The sequence below is a fragment of the Macaca fascicularis genome, chromosome 3, assembly GCF_037993035.2.
Source record: "Macaca fascicularis isolate 582-1 chromosome 3, T2T-MFA8v1.1".
Lineage (NCBI taxonomy): Eukaryota > Metazoa > Chordata > Mammalia > Primates > Cercopithecidae > Macaca > Macaca fascicularis.
Window position 1 is genome coordinate 107,090,802 of NC_088377.1, and position 22,895 is coordinate 107,113,696.

Genomic DNA, 22,895 nt, shown 5'->3' on the forward strand with positions numbered 1-22,895 from the left:
ATGGTCTCGATCTCCTGACCTCGTGATCCGCCCGTCTCGGCCTCCCAAAGTGCTGGGATTACAGGCTTGAGCCACCGCGCCCGGCCGAAAAAATAAAATTTAAAATCACTATTAATGGAAGCTTATATTCCTTATGAATACATGTATGCATATATGCACCTCTATATGAATCACTCAAAACAATTTCAAACATCATTCTTTTTTGTATTTAAAATTGCCCTTTTAAATATTTAGAAGTTCCAGAGGTGGAGGCTTTAATGGAATTTTTCCCAGAGTAAATTTCTTGGATTGAAATTGTTCCAGTTCTTCTACTGTTAGTTTATCTCTGGGTGTGAATAACACATTATCTGTTGCAAAGATGCTGCTTGAGGCTGAGAGAGAAGTGGATATGCTGCTATTTCCAAAAGTGTCACTGGATGGCTTAGAAAAAGCAGTGTGAGAATGTGAGCTCGGACTACCAAAACCAGCCACAGAACTGCCACCTCCAAAGGCTGGGGCCACTGGAGCTCTAATAGAACCTGTTGCCAAGGAAGTTGGAAGTCCTGAAAATCCAGGTGATCCAAAGCTGGAAGCTGCAGGGCTTTTGAATGAAAATGATGCAGCCGATGTAACTTCAGGTTTCCCAAATCCAAAAGCTGGAGCAGAAGTAGAGATAGCTGAACTGGTAGAGGCTGCAGCTCCAAATGCTGGGGAACTCCCAAAACCAGCAGGGCTTCCAGAAGAGGCAGCGGCAAATCCAGAGTTTGTTTTAAAACTAAAGTTCTGAGCATTATCACTGCTGCTGTTATTGACTGGAAAGCCTACAAAAAACAAAACAAAGCAGAAAAAAAATTTATTATAGTCAAAAAAATGTCACCATTATTTCCTTCCCCTATCTTTCTTTTTTATGTCATGTTTCAGTATTGAGAAGCTTACTGGAAGGATGAGATGAGAAAAGTAAAAATGAGAGGCTAGAACTACCCACTAAAGCCTGCTTCCTGCCTTTTCTGCTAACAATCCCATTTTCACCTTGATTGACCTTCACCCAAGGAGAAACCACAGGGACTAGAGAACAGACTTTCACTTTGGTTTCTACTTACCTCACCAGAGCTGCCACCTGAAGACAATGCTATGCTGTTAAACACAGTGACAAGAAAGTTCTCAAAGGTGCTGCTATCATAGCTATGTACTTCTACGAAACTCCTGAAAAACCATTCCTAAAATGGACTTCTAAAGCTTAAGTGTCTTTCAAAGAACATGCCCAATCTGGCCTCCATTTCACAAATGTCTAATGAGCCAAATGCTTTGAGGTTCTATGATGGAAGGTTGTAGAATTTATGAAGGTAATTTAAAATGGTGATTCAGGCTTATAATTTGAAACCTATAAAATCTAATTTTTCTAAATCAGTTAAGTCTTGTATTACTTTATCACTTACCTGGCGACACAAATATTGCTGCTTGACTACTGCCAAATCCAAATGCAGGTGCTGCTTGATTTACACCATCCTTTACATCAGAGAGCTGGAAAAAAAAAAAGTGTGCAAATAATAAAGTGCTTGATGAATAATGCTCCAGTATCTTTTCTATACATTTTATGGACAAATTCAATTTTTTAAAATGTGCATTAAAGGCTGGGTGTGGTGGCTCACACCTGTAATCCTAGCACTTTGGGAGGCTGAGATGGTGAAGGGCTTGAGCCTATGAGTCTGGGATGAGCCTCAGCAACACAGTGAGACCCCCATCTCTACAAAAAATTAGCCAGTGGTCCCAGCTATTTGGGAACCTGAGGTGGGAGGATCACTTGAGCCTGGGAAAGCCTGGGTGACAAAGTAAGACTCTGACTCAAAAAAAGAACAGAAAAGAGAAGAAAAAAGTGCATTAAAAAAGGCAAAGTTAAATGCTTAACATGGAAAATGCCCATAATATGATGTTGAAAAGGATAAGATCTAATACTGTATAAACAGTATAATCACAACTAATAATATGAATATGCATAAAAAAATGTACATTAGTAAGTTAACAGTGATTGTCTCTGGCTGATGAATTACGGTTGATTTAAATTTTATTTATGCTTTTTTATACTTTCTAAATTCCTAAAATGAGCAGATATTATAATGAGAAAAATATTTTTAAATTTTTTTCAGTGTCTATAAGGTTAGATCTGCATTTATAGAGAAATCTAGATATTAGGTAAAAAGGACCTTTATAGAATACCCAGTCAACTTTAATACTCGAAATGAAGTAGATCCACTATTATATAATTAAAAGCTTATGACCAAATATCCATTAAACATTTCCCATTCCCTGAAAGTACTTTATGTTCTTGCTATTCTGTGCTCTAGAAATGTCTTTCATCTCTGCTTACTGAAATCTTAATCCTCCTTTCAAGGAACTTTGTACTTGCTCCTTCCTTCCAAGAAGACTTTCTTAATCATCCAAAGCAAACATAAGTGATTTCTTTCACTTGGAAGCCTCAAAAGCATTCTCTGGCCGGTGCAGTGGCTCACAACTGTAATCCCAGCACTTTGGGAGGCTGAGGCGGGTGGATCATGACATCAGGAGATTGAGAACATCCTGGCTAACACAGTGAAACCCCGTCTCTACTAAAAATACAAAAAAATTAGCCAGGCATGGTGGCAGGTGCCTGTAGTCCCAGCTACTCGGGAGGCTGAGGCTGGAGAATGGCGTGAACCCCGGAGGCAGAGTTTGCAGTGAGCCGAGATCGCACCACTGCACTCCAGCCTGGGCGACAGAACGAGACTCTATCTCAAAAAAAAAAAAAAAAAATTTTTTTTTTTTTTTGAGACTGAAACCTCCACCTCCTGGGTTCAAGTGATTCTCCTGCCTCAGCCTCCTGAGTAGCTAAGATTACAGGCGTGCGCTACCATGCCTGGCTAATTTTTGTATTTTTAGTAGAGACCGGGTTTCACCACGTTGGTCAGGCTGGTCTTAAACTCCTGACCTCATAATCTGCCTGCCTCGGCCTCCCAAAGTGCTGGGATTACAGGCGTCAGCCACTGCGCCCAGCCCTCAAGAGCATTCTTTAAAGAATCAACTTTTTTTGAGGTATAGTCTAATACAATAAAATGCATCCATTTTTTGTATATATTTCAATGAGTTCTAACAAACTTGCAACCACCACAATCGAGATTCAAAACATTTTTGTTCCCTGAAAGTTCTTTTGTGTCCCTTTCCAGTCAACTCCCTCTCAACTCCTCGTCCCCGGCAACCACTCTATCTGCTTTCTATCACTACAAATGAGACTTGTCTTTTCCAGAGTTTCATACAAATGGCATCACATGGTCTACACTATTGGTTTTGTTTTTTGGTCTGGCTTCTCTTCCTCAGTGTAATATTCATTAACAGGCAGATGATAAATTATAATATATCCATACAATGGGTTACCATTCAGCATAAAGAAGGCATGAACTACTGATACATGTTAAGTCAGTTATGGGTGGGTTGTCCCACATCCTCACCTATGGGGGGTCCCTGGGCAGCTAGCAAAGAGCAGGGACTTTCCAGCCCTGAGGGAAGTTCCACAGTTCTTTGGACTCAGTTATCCTTTCTCCATCAGCTCTCATCCATGGTGATGGTGGCCCACCTCCCACACAAGGACAGACTACTTCCGAGAGGTCCCACTAAATTCAAATAGCATTACAACAACTAAAAGGTCAAAGAAATTAGCTTGCACAAGAGTCTAGTTATTCAGGAAGCACATATTTAAGAAAGGGGAGGGGTGTTGGGACTGTCAACCATTCACTAAGTGTAGGGACACAGTACTCTCATATCCTTTATACAGAGTAGAAACCATCTGAGAAATTGGAAATATTAAAATTATAAATGTGAATATCTTATTTTAAAATAAAATTCTTAAGAACTTTTTAATGGGTGTAGAAACATCATAACTTTATTTACAAGGATAATGAACTTGCTACAGTCAGGACCATAGATCTTTGGAGACACGTGGGTATATATCTTCCAAAGGCATTTCTGTTTAAGACAAGGAACATACTGTGTTCTTCAGTCACAAAATGATACATTACATTCTAAATGTGCATTCATATAATTGTTCAAAGTAATTTCTTTTTTTTTTTTTTTTTTTTTTTTTTGAGACGGAGTCTCGCTCTGTCGCCCAGGCTGGAGTGCAGTGGCGCGATCTCGGCTCACTGCAAGCTCCGCCTCCCGGGTTCACGCCATTCTCCTGCCTCAGCCTCCCGAGTAGCTGGGACTACAGGCGCCCACAACCGCGCCCGGCTAATTTTTTGTATTTTTAGTAGAGACGGGGTTTCACCGTGGTCTCGATCTCCTGACCTTGTGATCCGCCCGCCTCGGCCTCCCAAAGCGCTGGGATTACAGGCGTGAGCCACCGCGCCCGGCCAATTTCTTTTTACATACAGATAACTTTAAATACTTGAATTTATATAAGTTTGCCATATTCAAAACTAGCACTACCAAAGTTAACAACTTTACCCTAAAAAGCTTTTAAAAGCATAACTGGCCGGGTGCGGTGGCTCACGCCTGTAATCCCAGCACTTTGGAAGGCCGAGGTGGGCAGATCACGAGGTCAGGAGATCGAGACCATACTGGCTAACATGGTGAAATCCCGTCTCTACTAAAAAATACAAAAAAGTAGCCAGGCGCGGTGGTGGGCGCCTGTAGTCCCAGCTACTCGGGAGGCTGAGGCAGAAGAATGGTGTGAACCCGGGAGGCGGAGCTTGCAGTGAGCCGAGATCACGCCACTGCACTCCAGCCTGGGCCACAGAGCCAGACTCCGTCTCAAAAAAAAAAAAAAAAAGCATAACTATTTCTGCTTTTCTGACCAAGGAACACAGAGAAAACTATTTCAAGACCTTGACTCTTAAGTGATGCTATTTTGGGAACGTGTATCATAATTCTTGACAGAAAATTTTTGTTTTGCTTTCCAAATCTAAAGTAAAATATTCTCTTCAAAAAAGCAATAGGTAAGACACTTCCCTCAAGAAAACTCTCCCATACTCACCAAAGCTACTTTAGTTGATATATTTAGACTTTTCAGTTCATTTACCCTGTTCCTCCATTGATTTATTAAATGTTGGACAGAATTTAGCTGAAAAGGGAAGACAGAAAAATAACAGTTCAATATTGTATGTTTAAGTTAGTTTCTTCAATAAAAACTTCACATATTTTTTTGCCAAAATCACGAAAGGTTTATGTAACAGTTTTATGGCCCATGACTTGCAAAATTTGCATTGACTTGGCCTGTTTGTCAAAGATATTCCAGCTCCAGTTCCCTCTCCCTGTTCAACTCCTTGTATCATCTGGTTAATATCACAAGCATCTGGCAGCACGTAGTTAGTTATATTTGGATGGGAGGTGAACACATGTACTAGTTGAAATGCATGATCATGACTGTAGAAACAGAAAAATACAGCATTTAAACTGCTTCCTTCAGGTACTCAACTTATTGTCAAGATTTTTATTTTTTTTTGATATCTGATATATGAAGATGTTAATCTGTATTACAGACTGTATCTTATTTAACTTTGTTTTTCTAGCATTCATCACTGGATCTGTACCTAACAGATGTTCAATAAATATCTGTCAAATGGTAAAACGGTTTCATTTCTGGGACTGACTGTTAGGTAATTTGTAATAAAAATAGTAATATTCCTAATTATTAAAGTAAAAATATACTATCATTTTAATAACCAACCAATTTAAATGAAAATAATATAGAAAAGAAAAATAGCCTTCTCCTGAAAAAAGATCATAGACCTCATCGGTTTTGCCAAAATACAAGCCACAATAAAGAAAGCAGTAATTAACAGCTCATCTGTTATTGCAGTAGATTAATAGGAAACAAACTTACATAACTCTGTAAGTTATTGCTGGTTAAGAAGTTATGGTATTCAAGTCTCAATTCCTCTGGTGAAATGTCTGTAAAACCTGAAGTGAGGAATCAATTGGAATCTTTAAAATAAATGCCAATAATTTTGATAGTAAAGCTACAGGTGCTAAACAAGAAAATATCTAATGTTGATTAGAAAATTTTCATAATCATAAGGAAGAAACTTAAAGCCTACACTCTACTTAATGTTTAATAAAGTGTAAAATTACAGTAAAATATAGTTGGTTATTTTGATCTTTAAATGGGGAAGAATTTTCTAAAGATAGGTGGGGTAGAATGAACAACAAACACAAGAGAAAGATTTGACTACACTTATATTCAAACTTATATTTTAAAAAATCTGCCAGAAACTATACTAAGCAAAATTACAAGGTAAATTGTACACTAGGAAAATTGCAATTTTAACATGTATGACAAGAGAAGAACTAATGCCCTAATGTATAAATAGCTCTTACAAATAAATGAGAAAAGTAAATGAATTTGGGCAAAGATAATGAACAGGCAATTCACACACAAAAAAATCAAATAGTAAATAAATGAAAGTTAAATGCAACTTAAAATATAGATAAAATGCTTTACTTATCAGACTGGCAGAAATTTTAAAAGCTGGTATTTACTGTTGTTCCAAATGTGGTGAAATGTATCATTTCCTAAATTACTGTTAAGGGAATTAAAATGGTACAAGTTTTCTGGGAGGGGTAATTATTAATAAGCATCACAAGCCTGAAAAACATTCATATCCTGTGACTTATAATACAATTTACAGGATTTAACCTTGGGAAATAGTTATATATGTAAACAAAGGTCACTATGTATAGGGGTGCTCATTCTAATATTTTTAGTACCAGAAACAAACTGAAAGCAAAAATTAGGATATAAAACTAGGGCCAGGTGCGGTAGCTCATACCTGTAGTCCTAGCACTTTGGGAGGCTGAGGCAGATGGATCACGAGGTCAGGAGATCGAGACCATCCTGGCTAACATGGTGAAACCCCGTCTCTACTAAAAATACAAAACATTAGCTGGGCGTGGTGGCATGCGCCTGTAATCCCAGCTACTCGGGAGGCTGAGGCAGGAGAATTGTTTGAACCTGGGAGGCAGAGGTGGCAGTCAGCTGAGATTGCGCCACTGCACTCCAGCCTGGGCGACAAAGCGAGACTGCCTCAAAAATAAATAAATAAATAAAACTAGATTACAGCTGGGCACGGTGGCTCATGCCTGTAGTCCCAGCACTTTGGGAGACCAAGGCCGGTGGATCACCTGAGGCCAGGAGCTCAAGACCAGTCTGGCCAACATGGCGAAACCCTGTTTCTACTAAAAATACAAAAATTAGTTAGGCGTGTTGGCATATGCCTATAATCCGAGCGACTCAGGAGACTGAGGCTGGAGAATCACTTGAACCCAGAAGGCGGAGGCTGTAGTGAGCTGAGATTGCGCCACTGCACTCCAGCCTGGGCAACAAGAGCGAAACTCTATCTCAAAAAAACAAAACAAAACAAAGAAAAACTAGATTACGATCCTAATTATATATATGTATATGTATATATGTATAGATATACATATATACACACATAGAACAACTTGTACATCCCTGTACAAGTGGACCCTTGCAGTTCTGCTCAAGAGCCAACTGTACACAAAGCTGTACAGGGCCCACTTGTACAGGGATTTTCTTCTGCCTCTGCCACTCCTGAGACAGCGAGACCAAACCCACCTAGCCCTGTGCTTCTCAACTTAAAGACAACAAGGATGAAGACTTTTATGATGATCCACTTCCACTATGTGAAGAATATGTTTTCTTTTCCTTATGATTTTCTATTTTTTTTTTTTTTTTTGAGACGAAGTCTTGCTCTGTTGCCCAAGCTGGAGTGCAGTGGCGTGATCTCGGTTTACTGCAACCTCTGCCTCCCAGGTTCAGGCAATTCTCCTGCCGTGGCCTCCCCAGTAGCTGGGATTATAGGCATACACCACTAAACCCGGCTAATTGTTTTTGTATCTTTAGTAGAGATGGGGTTTCACCACATTGGTGAGGTTGGTCTCGAACTCCTGACCTTGTGATCCACCCACCTCGGCCTCCCAAAGTGCTGGGATTACAGGCGTGAGCCACTGCGCCTGACCCCTTATGATTTTCTTAACATTTTCTTTTCTCTTACAGTAGGTTATTAGTAGTTAAGCTTTTGGGGAATCAAAGCTTATATGTGGATTTTTGACTGCACAGAGGATCAGTGCCCCTAAACTCTATGTTGTTCAAGGGTCAATTGTATACATAAACAAGAAATATGTTTGTGTGTGTATGTTTTGAAAGAAATATACTAAAATGTAGTAGTTATCTCTGTGATAACAGGTTATTTTTATTTTATTTATATATTTCTGTACTTTCCAAGTTTTCTAAAGCAAAAGCTGTAACCGGTTTTTTTTTTTTATTTTTGAGACAGGGTCTCATTCCTGTCACTCAGGCTGGAGTGCAGTGGCTCATTGCCGCCTTAACTTCCTGGGCTCAAGTGATCCTCCCATCTCAGCCTCCTGGGTAGCTGGGACTATAGGAATGTGCTACCACACCCTGGTAGAGCCACGGTTTCGCTATGTTGCCCAGGTTGGTCTCAAACTCTTGGGCTCAAGTGATCCACCTGCCTCAGCCTCCCAAAGTGCTAGGATTACAAGCATGAGCCACCACATCTGGTCCAAAAGCTGTAACTTTATAATTGGGCAAACTACTAAGAAAGGCAAAAAATGTTCAAGATATTTTCTACAAAAAATTCCTTGTAACCCAGTTATTATTAACTCGAAGGACACCTGCTTCAGAATAAAGGAAAGATTAAATGTTCAAAGCAGAACCCTGGATTCCTTCTAATGACTTGTCTTCCCCATCTTTACTGACGCCTCAAGCCAAAAATCCCTAGGAATCACCTTGGATTTCTCTTTCCCTATATCTAATTAATCAGTATCCTGCCAGTTCAAGCTCCAACAGAACCCAAATATGACCAATTCTGTCTTCACTGCTATGAACTCTAGTCACAAGCAGCAACGTCTTCTGTCTCCCTATCTCTACTTTTGCCTCTGCTCCCAACAGACCTTTTTTATCCCCCCTCACACACATGTTGAGTTAGCTTTTCCTAATCAGATCACGTCCCTCTTTTGCTTAAAGTTCTTCATGGCTGCCTGCCCAGTGCAATTAGGCCCAACATGATCTGGCCCCTGGCTATCTCTCTGGCCTTACTGTCATATTACTTTCCCTTGTTTACTCTCCTCCAGTAATTCAGGCCTCACTAGTCTGTAAACACTGCCAACCTTGTTCTTACCTCAGGGCCTTTGCAATAGCTAGTCCTACTGCCAGGAATGTTTTCCCCCAAATCTTCCCGTAACTGATACCCTCTCTTTATGCAGGACTCATTCCCAATACTGCCTCCCAGGAATAGATAACCACTCTATCTAAAGGAACATTGTTCCCCTAATTGCCTCCTATTCCTTCCAGCCAAGCTCAACCAGAATTCCTCATCTGAACCACAGAACACAGAAAACGATTTGAGTGACAATTTTCTCAAGTCTCGTAAAATGGGGCAAAAGTAGTATCATTCTATTATAGCTGCATAGAAAAAGTTAATTTATTAATACAATGGATTAATTCTACATGCATGATAAACCAGTGGATTTTAATATAATACCACAAAAGGATAGAAGTACGCAAACTTTTGGTCTCAGGACTCCTTTACATTCTTAAAAATCATTAAGGACCCCAAAGAATGTTTGTTTACATGGGTTACTTACATTGATAATTACCACATTTGAAATGAAAACTGAGAAACTTAGTATTAATTTATTTAAAAGAAACCAATTACCTATCTACATAAATGAAAAAGCTATTTTCCAAAACAAAAAATGAAAATTTAGTAAGTTTAATAGCCTTGCTTTATGTTTATACATCTCTTAATGTTTGGCTTAATAGAAGGCTGCTGGATTCTTATATATGTTTCTGCATTCATTCTGTTGCAATATGTTGTTCTGACTGAAGTGTATGCAGAAAACGGGCACTCACACAGACACGTATTGGAAAAGGAAGACTTAAATGGCTTTTTCAAGTAACTGTGGACATTTTTCTTTGATACTACACCAAAACTTGACAAGTGGTAGTTTCTTAAAAGTTAATTATAACACAGACTCAAGCCATACTAATGAACTTTTTGTGGTATTATATTAAAATCCACTGGTTTATCATGCATGTAGAATGGACTTTCAGCCATGCATAATTTTGTAATATCACACATAAGTCATTTTAAAAATGCCAGTTCACCGAGTTATGCAGAACTTCCCAAACATTGGCATGTTATTATACAACATAAAATTTTTTTTTTTTTTTTTTTTGAGACAGTCTCGCTCTGTCACCCAGGCTGGAGTGCAGTGGCACAATCTCGGCTCACTGCAAGCTCCGCCTCCCAGGTTCACACTATTCTCCTGCCTCAGCCTCCCGAGTAGCTGGGACTACAGGTGCCCGCCACAACATCTGGCTAATTTTTTGTATTTTTTAGTAGAGACGGGGTTTCACTGTGTTAGCCAGGATGGTCTCCATCTCCTGACCTCATGATCCGCCCACTTCGGCCTCCCAAAGTGCTGGGATTACAGGTGTGAGCGACCACGCACGGCCATAAAATTTTTTTAAAGAGACAGGGTCTCACTCTGTCACCCAGGCTGGAGTGTGGAGGCACCATCAGAACTCATCATAACTTTGAACTCTTGAACTCAAGTGATTCCCCCCCACCTCAGCCTCCAGAGTAGCTAAGACTCTTGGCATATGCCATCATACTCAGGCTAATTTTTCTATTTTTTGTAGAGACAGGGTCTTGTTATGTTTTCCGGGGGGTGTCTCAAACTCCTGGCTTCAAGCCATCCTCCTACCTCAGCCTCTAAAAGCACTGGGATGACAGGCATGAGCTGCTGTGTGTGGCCCTCACATTTGTGAATGTTGCCATCCATTTCATCAGAAGAGATTTTTAAGTATTGAGAAGTCATCATGTTCATGATGACAAAAAAGTTTTCCGTAATTCCAATTTTTGCTTGAAAAGTTTTAATTTTTTTCTTTGGCAATAAACACTATCAACTGTTTTCTTCTAAATAACCATAGTTGTCATTCCTTTCAAATAAATATTGTCTTTGAAAAAAGTGGCTAGCTCAGTCCAACATGAACAATCACACAAGATAACCATCACACTTGGGCATGGGGCAGACACACTTTGTATGTGCTCCCCATTTTGTCACACAGAATACTAAAAAGGTGTGTACTCAGGGTCAAGGGTTAACAAAATTAATAATTTTTATGTCTTCATAAAGGAAGTTCTTAAGTTCAAATGGCATTAAACTTTTTTTTATTGTGACATCTACTAGTAATTTATTGCCTCTGCCTTGATTCATGCTAAGATACAAGTAGTTCTACTCATCAATGCTTTTGCACCAACAGTGCAAATGTCACCACAGTGAAAAATGGCAATTAATCACTTCGTATTATTAGAAAATATTTTTGAACTTAGGCAACTCCTAAAAGGGCCTCACGGATAAAGTTGCCAGATTCAGCAAATAAAAATACAGGATGCCCAGTTAAATTTGAATTTCAGATATACAATAAATACTTTTTTTAGTATAATGTGCCTCAAATATTACATGGGATGTACACATATTAAAAATACTGTTTGTTTATCTGAAATTTAAATATAACTGGATGTCCCATATTTTATCTGGCAACTTTATTCAGGAATCCACATTTTGAGAACCACTGCTTTAGGGCAACAGGCATTAGGTTCAATTTGGAATGGATTAATACTCAAGTACTAATACTTAAGCTGATTAAGGGCTTAATACTTTGTTGTTTCTCTATAGAAAATATCATTATCTGAAATCATCTTAGTTTATTTGCAGCACTTATTGTCTTCCTCCCTCAAGAATGTAAGATTCATAAGGAAGGGATCTTGTCTGTCTTGCTCATCACTATATTCCTTAGCACTTAGCACAAAAGAAATTCAGTAAATATTTGTCAAATGGACAAGTAAATAAATAACTAAGAAGCGTTGCAATGCAAATGCTCACAGAAAATGAGCAACTAGAACTGAGACAGAGGAAAGATCCCAAGGTTCTGCGATATTGATTGCAAGGGCTCCCATCTGCAAGATACGCACTGTTTCCTCAAAAGGATGGAGGCCCAGGAACACCTAGAGTGGGCTTGGAAAAGCCTGGTGGTGTAGGTTTCAGCCCAGAAAGGGCTTAGGGACTATGGACAAAAAAAAAAAAAAAAAAAGAGAGAGAGAAGAATATTCTAAAGCAAATGCTATTTCAGGCCCCAGGCCAGGTGTGGTGGCTCACATCTGTAATCCCAGCACTTTGGGAGGCCATGGCGGGCAGATCACCTGAGGTCAGGAGTTCGAGACCAGCCTGGCTAACATGGCAAAACCCCGTCTCTACTAAAAGTACAAAAATTAGCTGGGTGTGGTGGCGGGCACCTGTAATCCCAGCTATTCAGGAGGCTGAGGCAGGAGAATCACTTGAACCTGGGAGGCAGAGGTCACAGTGAGCCGAGATCGCATCAATGCACTCCAGCCTGGGGGACAAGAGTGAAACTCCGTCTAAAAAAAAAAAAAAAAAAAAAGTTGCTGTCCCTGTAGCCCAGCTAAGCCTCCTCACATCTAAATATTATCTCCAGAACGGGTCTCCACACAACTATTCTTAGAAGGAAAGATAGGGAAGAAAGAACAGAACCAGGCAGCCAAGGCCTCAATGACAGGCAGGATGTGACTCTTCTATTCACTACAGGAAGCTAAGAGGTTCCAAAGTTGTATATACAGGGAATCAAGAATGTAGACTCTCTTCCTGGGCTTTATTTAAATGTTTTCTCCCAAGAACTACATGTCTTAAAATACTATATTCTCCAACCTTAATCTCTAAATTATGAAGTTTGGCTAGAATACTCAAATACTTTAAACAATGTCCAAACTCTCCTAGTTGTAGCTAAGTTGGTGGTTGATTTCTTTATTTGGCATTCTTTTGGTTTTAGAAAATAATAGTTTTAGAACATATTTTTTAAATGCACAATTTTTCAGTTACCTGAAATATTAGGTTTCTTTTTCACTGGTGAATAAACAGAAAACATCCACTGCCCTGATGATTCCCAAACCTCCATATCTTTTACAATTCCTTCCCTGCAAAAAGAAAAAAAAACAAAAAAGAGTAAAGGATCTTCTTAGCTGCTTGGTAAAATTTATTGTTAATGGTTTTCCACAACTGAAAATTTAAATTCTAGTAAATACATAGTTCAAAATATTTTCCATTATATTTTCTGAAGAGCGTTCTTTAAAGCACAAGTTTATAGAAGTGTGAACTATATGGTTACAAATGGTATTATAATGTCAGAGAAGTTAATGAGTTTGATTTTCCAATACACTGACCCATTAACCAATATACTTACATAAATACTATCACAGATACCATACTTTTTTTAGGAATTAAAATCTAAAATAGTAACTTTAATCTTTCTTTGTTAATTATCACAAACATCAATAATCATTTAACTGGGAAGAACAAAGTACCACTTACGTGATACAGAATCATAATATTTTAAAGGTGGGTTATAGGACTTCAGAGATCATTTTATCTAATTCTCGCATTTTGCAACAGGGGAAACAGACCCACATCCATACAACTAATCTGTGGTAATGCCATGGGTAGATTCGGCTGTAAATTAGTTTCTTCCTACTTAGACTATGTCAATAAAAGGAGAATTATCACAGAGAAAACTGTATTAAATTTAGGACTGTAACAAATGCAGAAAGTAAGGTTTTGTTTGTTCATTTACTTAAAAAAAAAATCAGCTGTATATGGTACATGGCTCAAAATATCTACAACTGGTTCTGATTTAATTAGGAGAAGTAAAAGACTAACCAGTTACATTTAAATTCCATCCTGGTCACCATGAGTTGAGGGAACATTACAGATAGCCAAGCATTGTTTTGACACCAGCCATAAATTTTACCGTAAATATTCTCAAGAAATGTCATATATCTACCTCACAATAAATGTAGGAAATCAAATGAGATCAGTTTGAATAGGATAATCCAAGTAAAAGTTTTAGAAATAAATAAGATATGTGACTGGGTATGGTGGCTCATGCCTATAATCCCAGCACTTTGGGAGGCTGAGGCAGGCAGATCACTTGAGGTCAAGAGTTCAAGACCAACCTGGCCAACATGGTGAAACCCCATCTCTACTAAAAACACAAAACATGAGCTGGCGTGGTGTCAGGCACCTGTAATACCAGCTACTTGGGAGGCTGAGGCAGGAGAATGGCTTGAGCCTGGAAGGTGGAGGCTGCAACAAGCTGAGATTGCACCACTGCACTCTAGCCTGGGCAACAGAGCGAGACTCCATCTCTAAATAAATAAATAGAGAGAGAGAGACAGAGATGGTATAAGTGACCTCCAAGTTTACAAGTTGTTCTAAATTACATCACACTTTGTAAAGGACTTGTAAGTTAGAATGAACTTAAGGAGGACTAATCTTAGAAAGATATTCACAATATAGTGTTATCAACACAAAGTGGAAAAAGCATAATTATCCCTAGGAAGGCACTCTACTATTATAGAAAGATAATATATTTTTAAGTGAAATAAAGTTTAGGATAATACATAGCAAAAGAGTGGCTATCTATGAGTGATAGGATTGTGGGTGACTTTTTTTTGCTTACTCTGATTTAAAAATAATGCATTATTTCTTTTTTAAAGAAAATATTGTATTATGAAAAGATGTTACAAAAAAAGAGAAAACAAAATACAAAGATTGTAGGTGCTTTTGAAAAAACATAAGCAAATGGATAGTAATTTTCCTGAAAGCTTTCACTTACAGAAGTTTCTTTTCATCTTTCTGCTCATCAGGACTAAGTGAACCAAATGGGTTCTCAGACAATCCAAAGCCTTCTTTCCTGTTAGTTGAAGCTCCAGAATCAAAAGAACCGAAAGATGGCTTTTCTTGATCTCTGCTGCCCCCCCATGGTGTGGATTTGGAGAAACTGGATGGCTGGATGACATTGGAGTATCTCTGGCTAGTGGTATTCCATCCACGTCTATTATTACCTAAAATAAACAATAAAACAAAATAATTTTGCTAGCAACTTTTCTTTTTATTTTATTTCTTTTTAATTGAGATAGGGTCTCACTCTGTTGCCCAGGATGGAGGACAGTGGCATGATCTTGGCTCACTGTAACCTCAACCTCCCAGGCTCAATCCTCCCACCTCAGCCTCCTGAGTAGCTGGGACCACAGGCGTTTTTTGCACACCACCATGTCTGGCTAATTGTTGTACTTTTTGTAGAGACAGGGTCTTGCCATATTGCGTGGGCTGGTCTCGAACTCCTGGGCTCAAGCAATCCAGCCGCCTTGGCCTCCCAAAGTGCTGGGATTACAGGCATGAGCTACTGTGTCCAGCAACTGTTCTTTTAAATCTCAAAAATCTTTGTATCTTAGTATGTCTAGACATCATAGAAAGATTCAACAAGCACTACATTTAAACTCATTTTAAATGACAATCTCTTCATTTTTTATTTACAGACAGTAGTTAGGTTGTAATATCAACAAATCATATAGTGGCCAATTGCATTTCTGTTTGAGATTCAGAAGAAAATAATATAGAAAAATAGTGATATTTTACTAAATTCAGCTGACAAAGCTTATTAAATAAACAACTGCTTGATAGTCGAGTTGACAGAAGGCATGCATCATAAATCATAAACTCCTTCAGGATAAAAACTTGTGTTTTTATCATTCTTTGCTCCCCCACCAGGCCCTATATTGTAGTAAAGGCTGAAAAATGGACATTGAATTAGTTTCTTGAATATGAAAGATTAGATTCTACCCTCTGTTTTTGGACAGATGCTTAAGTCTATTTGATGCAGTCTTTTCTCTGGGCAAGCACCTACACACCTATTTTCATGGAGAGATTATACATGGTATTTACATGTGAACAAAATGCATGTAGTTCCTCTATGAGTAGCTTTCCAATATTTCATAAATATCAAAATGAAGATTATCTCCTCTGTTTACATATTGGTTTTGTTTTTTAAAATCACTTTAGCAATCTCATTTACTCATCACTTCCTTGTTGGGGCCAAGATTAAGGTAATTCATCTTGTTTCTGACTGAATTAGGAGATAAGCCATTAAATATATCAAAAGTTGGAATGACAAACATGCCCAGTTGTGAAAGTTCATCCTGCAACTCTAAACTACCCTAATAACAACAACAACAAAAAAGTGGAGATTGCTAGACCAGATCCTTCAAGTAGGAGTTAATGTTATCTTCTTCTAAAATTCCAAATTTCACTGGGGTATGATATAACTGAAGAAACTCACTTCCTCCTTTTTTTTTTTTTTTTTTTAAATATTGCTTTTGGTCTTCATACTTAAAATTCTAGAAACATTCATTTGTTTCTGGGAGCTAAATACAAAGTTTGTCTGCTAAATTTTGTTTACACTCACATTCTTCAGACCTGAGTCCTAATTTTTGGTTTGAAATATTTCACTAGATTAATTGTGGATGAAATAAAAGGACTGTCTTCCCTTAAGTGGGATCAGACGTGAAACCATCAAGCAATACAAGGTTTAAAGGTTAGACGTAGCCTGCCGCGGTCACTCACGCCTGTAATCCCAGCACTTTGAAAGACCGAAGCGGGCGGATCACCTGAGGTCACGAGTTCAAGACCGGTCTGGCCAACATGGCGAAATCCTGTCTCTACTAAAAATACAAAACTTTTCAAGGGCATGGTGGCGGGCACCCGTAATTCCAGCTACTCGGGAGGTTGAGGCGTGGGAATCGCTTGAGCCTGGGAGGTGGAGGTCGCAGTGAGCTGCCTGAGAGAGCAAGAGGCTGTCTCAAAATATCACATCACACCACACCACACCACACCACATCACATCACATGAAGAGCCCTAAAGGAGGGGAAGGAAGGGAGGCAGCACCTAATTATTAACCCGATCTTTAAAATCTTGTGTTGTTCTAAGGTTTCACGTCTAATCTCTCCTTTCCTTTAAGATAAAAAGCTTTGACAATGATCTAGGCCCAGGGATTAGATTAACGAGGCCCCCACATCCCCTTTCCTCATCTCCCGGAGAGTTACTGGACTTCCCACCTTCCCAATTTCACCCCAAATTTATGAGCAGGTGCATTTTTTCTGCGGTATGGCTCTATAGGTTTTATTAGATTTTCTTTTCTTTTCTTTTTTTTTTTTGAGACAGAATCTCGCTCTGTCGCCCAGACTGGAGTTGGGTGGCGCGATCTTGGCTCACAGCCACCTTCACCTCCCGGGTTCAAGCGATTCTCCTGCCTCAGCCTCCTGAGTAGGTGGGATTACAGGCGCGCGCCACCACGCCCGGCTAATTTTTTTTTTGGTATTTTTAGTAGAGACGGGGGTTTCACCATGTTGGTCAGGCTGGTCTCGAACTCCTGACCTCGTGATCCGCCCGCCTCGGCCTGCCAAAGTGCTGGGATTACAGGCGTAAGCCACCGCACCTGGCCGGTTTTATTAGATTTTCAAAGAAGTCCACGACTTATCCCAAATGAAGTCCTGATTCTGACCCCAGCTGCTAGCCTCACCCTCGAAAAAACAACTTAGTAATAATTATATTCAATTACGGCATTTACCTACAAGGTAGTTTCGATAGTTAATTCCGATTTAAAAACTCAGTTTCGCAAAAGCATCCAGGCCCAAACCCAGGTCCTCTGAAGCTCAATAAAAACGGACCCCATGAATAATATGTAGATAAAACCCTCGGTTTAAAAACGTTGTGCAGGGCCCATTGGGGCCGGCAAGGCAGCGATGCGGGCACGTTGGGGTCACCAGCACTGGGACACAAGTGGGACGTCCGGTCCCCGCCAGCCGGCCCTTCACGGCTCGGTTACCGCGGAGGATGCAGAGGACATTCACCTGAAGACTGCTGCTGCGGTTGCTGCCGTCCTCCTCCTGCACCCCTGGCACCAGGATGTTCGTTCCAGCACCGATCTCCAAAGCGGCACCGGCCTTGAAGGAAGAATTGACAAATGGCCATTGCAACTGCGCTGCCGACGGAGGGGTCTTCGGTCGGCACCGGTGGATGCCAGTTACTGGGCAGAGAGCCCCAGGCAACTTCCGCGCCCCGCCGGGCTACTGTGACGTCATCTTCTCGCGCCGGGGGAACCTGTCTCACCCCCCCAGTGCCATGAGACGCGTGGACTTGAGCCAATAAGATTTGAGAAGAGCGGACCGCTCTGACGCTTGAGTGTGTCCTGGGAAGGCGGGATGCTTGAACGGTTACGTGAAGACCGGAGGCGCGTTTGACCCCGGTGCAGGGCCTCGGACTACAGGAAGGCTTGAGGCCCAAAATGAGGGGAAAGCGGAGCAAGCAAACGCACAACTTCAGCAAGGCCCTGAGAGGAGACTTAGCTATGATTTGCGAGACCGAGTCGTTCTTGCTAAGACAGTAAAACTTAGCTTGGGTTGAGAAAGTAACAAAATGCCCAGCCTTTCATCTGAATGGATAACAGAGTCAAATAAAGCCAGACGTGACGTTAAGAGGAAACAATGTTTCTTTTAGGACATACTGCAACGGAAAAGTATTACCCCTTTGAGTGAGTAGTACATTCTTACTACTACTCAGAAACCTTGTTCTTTCAAGTCCACATAAACGTTGCTATTTGAAATTATATCAGAACCAGTGAAACGTCCCATCCTTGCCTGGAGGATCTAAGTCTCTCTGACGCAGAGAAGCAGCCTCAATTTCTACCTAGGTGTAGAGCTTCATTCATATAAACGGTTTCTGAAAACATTATATATTTTCTTAACTTTGCAGTTTCCAAGGAAACATGCCCTACATTCAGTTCTCGTCCAGACCTGATGTTAATGCCTTTACACACAGCTATGTTTTGAGATTTCATTTAAATTTCACCTAAACTTCACTCTCCCTGCCAAAACATACAATAACTACCTTTTATTTTGTACGGTGAGACACCCCACAGCTCCTCTGGTGTGCAGTCTTCTTGATTGCAATAAGTCAATAAATCTGACTTTGTTGGCTTACAGGTTTGTGCTGGTGGTTTTAGGATTATTGGGCTGGGAGTGAGCCATCATTCTTGCTCATGTAATTTGTTTGGATTTTGAAGACAGAATCTACAGGACGGGAACTACTTGTCCAAACTAGTTTTTTATTTTCTTTAATCAAGGCAATTCATTTATTTTGAAACAAATTTATGGAAAAGTTACAAATAGCAGTACAAAGAACTTTTTTCCTGAACCATTTGAGACTATGTTGCAGACCTAATGCCCCATCATCCAAATACTTACTGTATATTTTCTACAAACAAACCAGGGCATTCTATATAACCACAACACAATCAACAAAATTAGGACATTGATACTGATGCACTACTACTCTCTAATCCTTAGACTCCATTTATGTTTTGCCAAATGTCCCAATATTGTCCTTTAGAGGAAAAGGGTTCAGTTCAGAATCATTGTTGCTTAGGCATATTTCTTTTGTCTCCTTCAATTTGGAAGATTTTTTTGTTTTTCCTTTTCATAACCTTGACACCATTAAAGACTACAGGCTGGTTATACTGTAGAAGTTCCTTAGTGCAGGTCTGTTTGATGTTTTCTCTTGATTAGATTCAGATTATGCATCTTTGGCAGGATTATCACAGAAGTGATGCTGCGGTTTTCACATTGCAGGTTGTGCACAGTTTCAATTTGTCCTGTTACTTGTGATACTCAATTGATCACTTGCTTAAGGTGGTGTCTGCCAAGCCGCTCTCCCATAAAGTTATTCTTTTCCTTTTTGTTATTAATAAGAATTTTGTGGGGAGGTACTTTGAAAGTATCTAAAAATCTGATTGTTCATTCAACTTTTAGCTCATTATTTATTCATATCAGTATGGACTCATGATTTCTAATGTTACTCAGTGGGTTATAATCCATTACTATCATTATTTATTTTGATGCTCAAATCATCTCCAATTTGGCCAGCGGGAGCCCCTTTAAGCTCCTTTGCACTTTTGAAAAAGGAAAAAAAAAATCACCATGATTACTTGAGCACTTTTTTACTTTCTGATCTAGACATGTTCCAGGCTCATTTTTACATTCTCTACTCCAGTCCTGAAATCAGTTATTTCTCCAGGGGTCCTTTTGGTGCTGCTTAGAAACCAAAAGCTGAGCTTTAATGTGCTTATTGCTACTGGGATGTCTTTGCTCTCATGAACATTGCTGGGAAATACATAAGTATAAACAAACACAAACATTTACATCAAACATTTCTATATTTTATATATTAAAACTATTATGTCTTCTATATCAAAGACTATGAAAAAAAAGAAAAAACTTGAGTTCACACTGATAATCTCCAATTTCAATCCAAAATCACATGATTCATTTTATTTTCCTCTATTTTTAACTCCATTGATAACAAGAAACTTGGCTTTCATTAACCTTAATATATTTATTTTATTATCTCCTTGTGTTAACCAGAATTGCTTTGTAGCCACTGACTTCTCATTCCTGCAAATGTCAGCATGTATAAGGACTCTGCTGGGATTAGATACCTAAAATAATACCAGTGGTGGCTGAAACTTAAGTGAGGGTAAGCCCAGTGCTTGGTGAAAGTAGAGAGGGGCAAGGTCAGAATGCCGGTTGAGACTGTCTAGGTGGAGTGTGTGTGAGACAAGGAGAGCCTAGGGCTTGCAGAACTTGGTAGTGATCAGTTTGGTGATGGGTATAGGTGGAAATCAGGAGAGTGGGGTTACAGGAAGGAAACTTCTGATTTCTTCAAGATGGCAGAGTAAAAATACTGCTGCCTCCCCTTCCAATTGGATGACACAACTGTCTCAACTTGATAGGAGATAGGATTCCTCCCCCAGTAAAAGGGAACAAGAGACACTTCAGATTCTAGGACATAAGGTACAGAGAGGGCTTATGCTTATTGAATGGTGAGTCAAACAGCCCAGAAAAATACCTATGTATCTCTTATGGACCAGCAACAAAAATAGTTGGCCGTCTCCTCATCATATAATGAAGTTCACTGATTAAGCTCACCCTTGTACCCCTGAATTATCAATTTTCAAATGTCTCATTATAAATACAAATGCACAGTCAGGGACTAGACATTTGAAGGCAGATGCCAATAGGAAAGAGCACAGCAAAGAAACAGAAAGTTAGAGAAAACAAAAACACCAAAATATTTTAAAAGTTAAAGAAACTAAAATATCACCAGAGAGGATAACATGAAACAAGAATGGCATACTGTACAAAAGAACAACTATAGAAATAAAGTACTCTTGGAAAACATAGATAGTGGGAGCAAATTAAAGAGGGTTAGAAGATAATGTTTGAGGGAATTTCTGTAAGATTCAAACTAGATCTTGAACCTCATTTTAAATCTGTTATGAGAGAGGGCGTAAAGCTCTGGAGAGTAAAAAGATTTCTAGTTAATAAGGGCAACATTTCAAACAATTTCCCAGCACAGATTTCTTTTTTTTTTTTTAATTTTAATTTTTTCTAAAGTAGTGTGAATCATCTTGGGAAGGAGGAAGGTTAGGAAGATAAAAGTGGATTCAAGCTTTTTAAAGTCTTTTGAGGCAACTGTAAAGAGGGAGGAGGATTTTTTTTTTCTTTTTTTTGAGACAGAGTCTTGCTCTGTTGCCCAGGCTGGAGTGCAGTGGCGGGATCTCAGCTCACTGCAAGCTCCGCCTCCCGGGTTCATGCCATTCTCCTGCCTCAGGCTCCCGAGTAGCTGGGACTACAGGCACCCGCCACCGCGCCCGGCTAGTTTTTTTATTTTTTAGTAGAGACGCGGTTTCACCATGTTAGCCAGGATGGTCTCGATATTCTGACCTCGTGATCTGCCCGTCTCGGCCTCCCAAAGTGCTGGGATTACAGGCTTGAGCCACCGCGCCCGGCCGGGAGGAGGATATTTAAAGGAAGAATTTATCAAATGCTGAATGATGCCACCTGTAAAATGTCCTTTCATTAAAAGGACAAATTATTTGGACTTAAAGAGTCCAAATAATGACTCTCAGTGAGAGCTGGTTTGGTGCCATGTGGGAGTAAATTGGATTTTCTCAAGTCTTTGGTATAACCTTAGAAAGCAAAATTTCCTCTGAATACCTCCTTTACCCGTGCATATGTAGCAAATCCAAAATTTTTGCTGTTAACAGTATATATGGCAAAAGGAATATAGACTGCTTGGTGGAATAATTCTTTATTAAATGGCTGATTTTGATTTTGTTAGTAATACTGTCATGTCAAAATAATTCATGACTCAAAATTTTCATGGGACGATATGTCAAGTTTTTGCCAGCTAGGCCACAAAGTCACAAGTGTATTTTTTTTTTTTTAATAGCAACAATTTTTTAAAGATGCTAAACTTTTCTGTCCAAATTGTGATTTTTGAAAGCATAAACTGAATTACTTTGTCATCAAAATAGTATCACTGCAAAGGATATAACATTAACTTATCAAATGTCTACTAAAAAGCAAGCAGAGCACTTTACAGGACAGGAAGTTTTGGGGAACAAAATAGAAAATGTGCTTGTCAGTATGGTGGGTGTACTTTTACCCACTATCTTGATATTGACAATTCTGTAGAAATTTCCAAGGCAGAAAAAGACACTAATTAGGAATTATGATACAGATTACTAAGGAAAAAAACTACTTCATTATAATCCACACCAAACCTGTGTATGTATTTACTAGTGTGTTCTAGTCAATTGACACAGCCTAAAAGGAAATGCTAGTGTACTTAAAATATCTCAAACAGGTACTGTATATTCTACATAGGAGATTGTCAAATTATATAGCTATATTTTAATATAATAAATGAATATTTCATCCTCAAAAAAAATTAAAGTAGACACATTTTTCACTAGAGTACAAAATTGAAAACCCTACTAAAAATGTTCAGAATAGTCAAATCTAGAGACAGAAAGTAGATTAGTGGTTGCCTAGGGCTATGGTATTTGGGAGGTTTTCTGTGTTGAACA

General features: G+C 39.3%; 1 protein-coding gene across 5 annotated transcripts; it reads right to left on the bottom strand.

Annotated features, from left to right (window-relative positions):
• Positions 1-115: 115 nt before the first annotated feature.
• Positions 116-18,046, bottom strand: NUP42 (nucleoporin 42). 5 transcript variants are annotated; one of them, XM_005549991.5, is made up of 7 exons: positions 17,818-18,046; positions 14,744-14,972; positions 12,952-13,046; positions 5,831-5,907; positions 4,982-5,068; positions 1,416-1,500; positions 116-800 (listed from the first exon to the last, which is right to left on the bottom strand). In XM_005549991.5, the coding sequence occupies exons 1-7, from the start codon at positions 17,936-17,938 to the stop codon at positions 223-225; spliced, it is 1,272 nt and encodes a 423-aa protein (XP_005550048.2). In that variant the 5' UTR covers positions 17,939-18,046; the 3' UTR covers positions 116-222. The 5 variants fall into 5 exon arrangements, 3 of the variants coding, with proteins under 3 accessions (XP_005550048.2, XP_045244851.2, XP_045244850.2); XM_045388916.3 differs by having other exon boundaries at positions 17,535-18,046; XR_012432597.1 differs by lacking the exon at positions 5,831-5,907.
• Positions 18,047-22,895: the final 4,849 nt, after the last annotated feature.

Bases quoted from the DNA above. Each gene is read 5' to 3' on its own strand.
- NUP42 (XM_005549991.5), bottom strand. From the start codon at position 17,938: ATGGCCATTTGTCAATTCTTCCTTCAAGGCCGGTGCCGCTTTGGAGAT. The intron at 14,973-17,817 runs GTGAATGTCCTC...TGTTTATTTTAG, and splicing joins ACCGCAGCAGCAGTCTTCAG to GTAATAATAGACGTGGATGG. The intron at 801-1,415 runs GTAAGTGATAAA...TGTTTTTTGTAG, and splicing joins AGCAATATTTGTGTCGCCAG to GCTTTCCAGTCAATAACAGC.